This window comes from Euprymna scolopes, unplaced genomic scaffold, assembly GCF_053919585.1.
Source record: "Euprymna scolopes isolate OS-2025 unplaced genomic scaffold, ASM5391958v1 sca29, whole genome shotgun sequence".
NCBI lineage: Eukaryota > Metazoa > Mollusca > Cephalopoda > Sepiida > Sepiolidae > Euprymna > Euprymna scolopes.
In genome coordinates, this window is record NW_027633313.1 from 12,539 (window position 1) to 21,538 (window position 9,000).

At 35.2% G+C, this 9,000-nt stretch overlaps 1 protein-coding gene across 1 annotated transcript; it reads left to right on the forward strand.

Annotated features, from left to right (window-relative positions):
- The first annotated feature begins 7,481 nt into the window (after nt 1-7,481).
- Nucleotides 7,482-7,973, forward strand: LOC145274232 (uncharacterized). The gene has a single exon (XM_080127373.1). It carries the CDS (start codon nt 7,482-7,484, stop codon nt 7,971-7,973), a length of 492 nt encoding a protein of 163 aa, XP_079983499.1.
- Nucleotides 7,974-9,000: the final 1,027 nt, after the last annotated feature.

Here is a 9,000-nt window from a genome sequence, read left to right on the forward strand (position 1 = left end):
ACACCACCCGTTTATGCAGCCCATTTCGGTGTGTATGTGCTGACTTCTTCCACTTTAAAGGTATCAGTCATTGTTGACAACTACTCCGATTGACCGATAGTTGAAAGAACCTCAGGTGTGGCTTATGGTCTAATAGACTCACTCCAGTGAACATTCGTCACATTTGGTATACTGGACGAGCTGTCTTCTGACAGTAATATCCTAGTTCACCAGGCAATTCCTACAAAATTGGGGTGTACATCTTGCTTATCATCCGTTGCTTTCCCACACAGCAATTGTTGGCCCCGGATTGGCGTCAAAACCGTCAAACGACTGCTCATTGATAATACTGGCTCAGAATGAGAACTCAACACTTATGCATCCCAGCATGCAATACTGCAATACAGGAACACCCAGGACAAGGACACCAAACTATCTCCTGCAATGTGAATTTTTTGTGTGCTCACCTACATACATTGACAGTCATCTACAATCTACAATCAGTCCTTGTCCCTTCCCTCAAGGATTGTACCAATGACTTGGGGGAGATAAAGAAATATATATATTTTTTTTATGTTATGTGACTGTAACTATTCTGTTTACTTACCAGTCTCTGTATTTCAGATCTTCATCATTTGTGATGTCATCCTCTTATCCAATCGTACAAGTCCTTGTAAAGATTTGTACTACTGTTCTCCTGGCAGAATTTATAATTTCTGTTCTTCTTGCTATTTGTCAGTCAGCGAAGGAAAAGGAACCTTGTTTTCGAATAAATAAATAAATGAGATAAAATTGCTATATTCTTATCGAGTTTTATTTATTGAGTCATTTAATTTAACTAAATTAATTAAAACAAAAATATAAAACTTTAACGCTATTGTATTGGACTGATGGATTGTAATTAAAGTTAAACTATGACAAAACTATCATAAGTAACGGATGAATTTTAAATTACTAAAGTTAAAATACATAACCAACACTCTCAGATGCCATATTAGTTATAATTGTGGTCATATATTTCAACCGATTTTGAATGCTTCCTCACCAGGTTAGTTGCAATAACTCGCAAATATCGTTGTCAAAATTTGCTCAGGCTTCCTCGTTGGCAGGTGGCTATTTGATGCGTTTTCTTGACTCCATACCTAAAGGAGGAGAAACTTCAGTTTGGTGTGGCTGGGAAATGTGGTTTGACTCCTGGCCGTGATCCTCTGTCGTTTTACAAGGTCTTGTAACTGCACATTATTTCTTACTATTGCTTTCGTTTTTGCTCCATGGCTTACCAAGCTCATGGTTTCACTATCACAAAAAGGTACTGTCATAAGTGCGTGACTTAATCGTGGTTCCACCTGGATCGGTTACATACGACACTTTTAAGGCACAATTGATTAAATGAAAGTCGGATTGACAACAAAAGCGTCTCTGGAATAGGAGCAAGGTGATAGGACGCTGTCTCAACTCTTGAAAACGATGAAGCATCTACTAGGTGAAAACCTACTTGAACCGATATTTTGAAGCAACTATTCACCAATAGACTGCCAGAGTTCAAATGATACTCACATCCAATCGGGAAATGACACCAGTCAAAGGATTGGCCAACCTTGCTGACAAAATAATTGAGGTCACAGCGTCAGTCTCATCAGTCAACCAACCTCAAACCCCGCCAATCCCTCTTACAACACCTGAAGTCGACAAAGACAACACGGACGTCAAAGAGATGCTTAAAATAAAGCTAAACTTTAACAAGGTTTAAGCAACCAGATGCGAAATCTAATCACGATGCAGCAAACACATTTACACAAACATCTAAATCAATGAGAAACAGCATTGCTAAGAGATACTTACACCATTGGCTGGCTTTGTACGCATTGGACTTTCTACGTTACTGACAGGAATTACAGCATACATTTTCTCATCGAAACAGGAGCAGAAGTGAGCGTTATCTCAAGCAAACTAATAAAGAAACGACACACACACGGACACCGGTCTTTCTACAATGCGGCAAAGTTTTTTCTAGAGAGGAACATCACAGAGTTTCATATTTCTAGCATCGTTTAATGCACATCGGAAGATTTGGTAGAAGATACGGAAATTCAGGAATCAAGATATATCATCTGGAAAACGCTTTCAAAAACAAATTTCTGGCTTGCTGAGCTAAAAATCGGAAGTAAAAATCAGACGGCGCAAGGTATTGAAAAGTGTATGGGAGAGAAATCCATGGACGTCTGCGCTTCTGATCTCACACACAGTGTGTTTTTGATTGGAGCGATATTTTTCAGGGGGATATTTGCTGATCAGGCCCCGCCTCTTGATTTTCATAACCATATTTAATTTCCTGAACATTAAGGCATAAGCTCCTGTAAATGATTTTTTATAGTTTACATATATTTCCAGAAAACTGAAGCATAATAAATTCCTGTAAATCGTGGAAGCCGGTTTAACACATCTAGAGTGAATCTTGCTTCAGTATAGTATGGGAGTCAATGCGTTTTTGTTTCTGGGAAGTTGTCAGCAACCTAGGAATCCGTCAAATCGTTTCAACAGACCCTGCACTAACCTTAACATTTTGGTGATTTGCCGAATAGTCTTGTCTTCATAAAAGGTAGCCTCACTATGGCTGAGAGTTGACTCATGGAAGACAACCAGATCTAGGGCCTGCTGCTACAGATTTCATGACATATTTGAAGTTATAATGCCAATGTTTTACAAAAATAATATGTAACATCGTTCCTTTTGATTTCGTCAAGTGTGTCTCATGGTGTGCGTAATTTGAAATAAGACAACTGATCACTGCATAACACTTGACAGGCTCCATTTCATACATAACTAATTTCAAACACTTGTAAATGAATGTGGTTTTTCTCCTGTATGTGTTTTCATATGATACAACAAATGTGACGTCTGTGCAAAAGCACAACCACATACAACACAAGAATGTGGTTTCTCTCCTGTATGTGTTTTCGTATGAGTAAATAAGTTTTACTTACGTGCAAAAGCAGAACCACATACAACACAAGAATGTGGTTTCTCTCCCGTATGTGTTCTCATATGAGTCAATAAATTTGACTTCTGTGCAAAAGAAAACCCACATACATCACAAGAATGTGGTTTCTCTCCCGTATGTGTTTTCACATGACTCAACAAATTTGATTTCTGTGCAAAAGAAGAACCACATATTTCACAAGAATGTGGTTTCTCTCCTGTATGTGTTTTTATATGACGCAACAAATGTGACTTACATGCAAAAGAAGAACCACATACTTCACAAGAATATGGTTTCTCCCCAGTATGTGTTTTCATATGAGCCAACAAACTTAACTTCCATACAAAAGAAGAACCACAAACGTCACAAGAATGTGGCTTCTCTCCTGTATGTGTTTTCATATGATTCAACAACGTTGACTTCTGTGCAAAAGAAGAAGCACATACTTCACAAGAATATGGTTTCTCTCCTGTATGCGTTTTCATATGACGCAACAAATTTGACTTCTCTGTAAAAGAAGAACCACATACTTCACATGAATGTGGTTTTTCGGTCATATGTGTTTTCATATGACTCAACAAACTTGACTTCTATGCAAAAGAAAAATCACATACTTCACAAGAATATGGTTTGTATCCTGTATGTGTTTTCATATGACGCAACAAATGTGACTTCCATGCAAATGAATAATCACATACTTCACAAGAATGTGGTTCACCCATGTTTGCTCGCATAAGTCACCAATGACGAAATGTCCTTCTTCATTTATATATTTCTTTTCAGTGTTGAAAATTCTGAAAATATAAAATAATTTTTTAAAAATAGCGTTATTTTAGTTAAATTGAATTCATTATGTTAATTTTTATAAATATAAATTTCTTATTAATGAACTTCAAAATAAAATCAGTATTGTTTTATCAAGACTGGTTTGTTAAGAAAATTAATTGTTTCTATTTTCAAATATTTAACGAAAATGTTTACATTCATTCATTTTAGAGATGAGGATTGATTATTCATATTATTTTGATTCTTCAGAATACTGTTTTTAATCTTGGGTGTTATTTTCACATTTCTATGTTTTTATATTTTATTGAACTTGGAATATTTCTGTTAAACGCAGAAATGTATACAACATTCTGATGTTTGTTTGTTTAACAAGCATATGGACCTTCTTTGGATCATTTAATGCTGTATATTAGGTTTAAAAATTTTGATACTTTTGGAGTCGATTTTCCCTGGGTATATTCAGGTAATCTTTTGGAATAGTTTATTTGATGGCATTTATATTTTACAGTAAAGGCTTGCTATTTTTAGGAAATTTAGAATAGTTTTAGGGTTTTCTTTTTCAAAGTGTTCTTATAACTTTGTGGTCTTGTAGCAGTGTTGACAGATTTGTGTGAGATCATAGCAGTTAGGTAAAACGTGTTTCACTGTATAAGGTTCGTAACATGATATACTTAGCATGGTTAGACTATTTCTTTGCATGATTTTCTGTGATTTAGTCAAGTTTCTTTTAGTATAGGTATAATTTGGAAGAGTTCGTTGTTTTGGCAATACTCTCATGTACAAAACAAAGGGTTTCATTTAAGTCCGACATAATTTGAAATTCTATTTTCAATCACACTGAGGATTAAAATTTCAACGTTCAGGAGTAACTTACAACTGAATTTATTTAGTATATAAGAGTAGCATGCTGTGTGTTTCTAGTGATGACTGATTAAAAGTTGTACATAATTTGAAATTCTATTTTCAATCTCACTGAGGATTGAAACTTCAACGTTCAGGAGTAACTTACAACTGAATTTTATTATTTATCACTATTTATTACTACATATTATATGAATGCGCTGTTTTTCTAAAGCCTGTTTGGTCTTCACTGTTCTTCACCATCTATAATTTTTACTTTATCTTATAAAGGTAGAGGCTCTCTATTCCATCCATATATATTCCGCCTTAACTGATCTTTATAGATTACAGATTCTTTCATTTTTTTCTGATAAGTCCATGTATGGTATACAAACTGTTATCCACATAACATGACAGCAGCATTCAGGAGCGATTTTTTGATATGTATTGTTATTAGTACATATTGCTTTTGTTCAGTGTTGTAGAAAACAGATTGTTACTTTCTTTACATAATATACATTGTGAGAATTGAAGTTTTGATACTGGTTACATAGTTACAGATATCTATTATTATTGTTGTGTTATGCGAATCTTTTAATGATGTTAACCCTATGTGGCATCACATGACTTGGAAAGTAAAAGCAACAAGAGTGCACACACGCATGACAGTTGCAAGCAAATGCACTGAACGATGGAGTCAGGTTGTTAGAATTGGTATTGTCAGTGGTGAAAGGTCAACTTTTTGATATGCGCAGCTGTTAAAGATAAATGACGCTACAAAATGCAGGTCACATATATAACCCAGAGAAAAAAGCAAAAGACAAGAGAGGTCTACATTCAGTTGTCAATCAAAATATCATAAGCATGCATCCATCTACCCATCTCCTGCTCCACACTCTTTAAGACACAGTAATGAAACAGAAACATAAAAGGTGTGATATTTTTATACAAAATAAAATATACAATTGTTTTTATGGCTGACGAAAAATCCACTGCACAACAGCTCAATTGGGTGCCGTTTGTTGACTAGTTATTCTAACAAAGAATAAAGAAAGGTCATGTTATGTTGAGGAAAACGAAAAAAGAAACAATAAGATAAGTAAGATTAAATTCTTTTTACGCACGTTTTTCTGCTACAAAAACATGTGCGTGTGACGTGCATAAGACGAGAAAAACACATCAAATTTTTTTAAAGCTTATTATTTTTCTCTCTTTCATATTCCTTAAGAATAATTGATGTTGAGTTGAATTTTTTAATTATATTATTTTTTGTGAAAATATTAAATGACTACTGCTTATCCTAATGTTCCTGAAATATTAAAAATATTTTAAATTGTTAACATCTGCAGTTCATGCGTTATTTTTAATTTAAAAAGACCATAATTTGCGATTTTAGTCATCATATCGGTGTCACTGGACACATGTATCCATAAAAATAAAACTGAGTTTTTAAAGAAAAGGAAATAATAAAATCCATTCAATAATTGATATTTTAAAGTTTATTATCCATTTTCATATTACGTTTAATGAAATGACAAAAAACAAAAAATAAACCACGATAAAATATTTAGTTTAAAATACAAATAATGATTTACTAAACGACGTTTTATTTACTGGATTCATCGGAAATTATTACCTCCCTTAGTAAGTTCGATTTGTTTATATTTTTAACCCTTTTAATTAAAATACGCATATTGAGAGTAGATATGGTAAAAAAAAAACTGAAAGAAAAAACAAACAAACCAACAAAAACATTGTTGAGAACACAAAGAGAAAAAAATAAGAATCGACAAGTTATAAAAGGTTGAATGGGGAGTCTTATGCGTAATGAAATGAACAACACAACAAGAAGGGGGTCGGACATGTGGGTAAAGAAAATAAACAAAGTTCGTAGATGAAATGATAAAAAAATAAAAATAAAATAACGTTAAAAATATTAAAAAGAAGGAGATATATAATGTTTCTTACCGGAGATGTCTTAAAACGGCGAAGGACAACAGAAGATAAAAGACAGAGACATCTAGAAAGGCTCCTGCCTTTTGGTCAAGATCAAAGTGTAGTATCTGTTCTTCGGATGCTATTGCTGCACTTCTATTTCTTGTTCTCTTTCGGTGGAGGAGAAATCCTTCACGACTGAGACAATTTTTATTTTTGTACCTTTTCTCCACGTTAAAAAACGACCCTGGTGTCTAACTCTGTCCCGTGGGGAGGCATAGTAAGTAGGTACAATTAGAGAAGAAAACACCGGTCAATCTACCGGTGTCGAGTCAGAGGAAACTCAGCAAGAAAAATGTCCGACCAAGGGAGATAACAGTTGAAAGGACTAAACTAAGGGACATAATACATACAAAATAGACAACTATTTAAAAAAGAAAACACTATTATAATTATTTGTTGTAATTTATTTATATTTTAATTGAAAAGAGGTTTTAAGAGTTAATCTTGGAATTTAACGGTTATTCTGACGCTCCGCACTTCTTTATTTACATTGGAAGTGACGTCACACAAATCTTATAATACGGATGGCTACAATTGTAAAAATAATTTGTTTTATTTTTCTTTCATTTTGAGCTCCTTTTTTCTCCCGTTTGTTTTTGTTTTCTACAATTAATAAACCAGTTTACAAGTAAAAAATAATTTGTTTTAACGAATATTTTTAGTGGGCCCACTCCCACCCTCCAGAGACTGTACACATCTGCTGACTTGCATTGACAGGTTTTCGATATGGCCTGAAGCTATACCCATTAAAGATACTTCCGCCGAAACTGTGGCTAAAGCCCTTATCACCCACTGGATAGCTCGTTACGAGGTGCCTAACACCATTATAACTGACAGAGGTAGACAATTCGACACTTACCTCTTTTCGGAACTGTCTCACCTACTCGGATGTAAACACATGCGCACTACTTCATACCATCCGGCGGCAAACGGCATGATTGAGCGCTTTCACAGGCAATTGAAAGCGTCCTTGAAAGCATACTCCGACCCTAACAGATGGATGGAAAACCTTCCATTCATTCTCCTAGGTATTAGGTCCACCATCAAAACGGACATTGGTCTAACCCCAGCTGAAATGGTCTACGGAGCCTCATTGACCTTGCCTGGGCAGATGGTCACACCTACCACCCCTGAACGCATGCCAGACCCGGCGAATTACACCTCCCGTGTAAAGGATTATATGGCAATACCTTTCAACATCACGCCAAGAGCACAAGATGTACACACGCATGTTCCCAAGGACATGAACTCATGGACCCACGTGTTCGTCCGGAATAGTGGCGTGACTACCCACCTTCAGTCGCCATATTCCGGCCCTTACAAAGTACTCAAGAGATACCCAAAATTCTTCATAATCGAGATTAATGGCAGACGTGACTTTTTACGATGATGTCACACACATGCAAAAACCAAAAGTCGGGTAGACGCATTCAGCGCCCACGCCGATTTGCTGTTTACACTCAGTGACATTCTGTTCTCCTTATCGACATACTGTCTAGTAGGGGGGTAATGTAGTGTCTACCCCGGAACTAAAATTTGACAGAGACTTTTGAATTGTCACCATTTCCGGAGAGCTCTAAAAAAGAGGACAAAAGAAACAGTGGCGCCAAATTCGAGTGCCCTCTCTTCCTCTTTCGCTCACTGATCCTTGAGGAGTTAACACGTGCTACTGCTGTGTCTGTCGTATGTGCACGACACGCACTATGCCAGTTCTCATAATGAAACAAAAAAAAACATTCTTCTTACCTTTCCATGCCACTTTTCACTCGAACGGCTATCCCAAAGAAAAATATTTCATTTATCTTTTCTTTTCGACTTTACGCCAAAAAAGAGAACATTTACCCAGTCAGTAAGGATTTCTTTCTTTTCTACGGACACAAAAGAAACCACATGAGTGTGATACACAAAAGCGTAAATAAAATTACACTTCTTTTAACAAGCCAAGTCTGATTATTTATTTTCATTAATTTTTCTGAATGTTTGTTTTTTATTAATGTTTATGAAACATTATTTTTAATGAGCTGTTCGTCGTTTTGCCCGGCGAGCAGCTCACTTCATTTCGATCGGCTGTAATTTTGGGGGTTCGTGTAATCGCGTTTACAAACCTTAATTTGTTGCGTTTTTGGCGAATGGTAGAATTACTGGCTTTTTTTTAGTTATTTTTTGCACAAACAAGGGGCTTGTTCTGTTTTGTTTTGTTTAATTTAATTGAATATTTTAGGACTTTACTAATTATCTTTGAAATGGACTCAGAAAACTAATATTCATCTTTTAAAGGATTTTTACAATTAATTTATTTAACTTCAAAATTTAGCTGAATTGGTTAGCTCACCATGAAAACATTTTTCATAACTTTTTTTTCACGTGTATAAATATTTTTTTCCTTTAGGAAATTTACTTTAGTCTCTAGTCTTTCA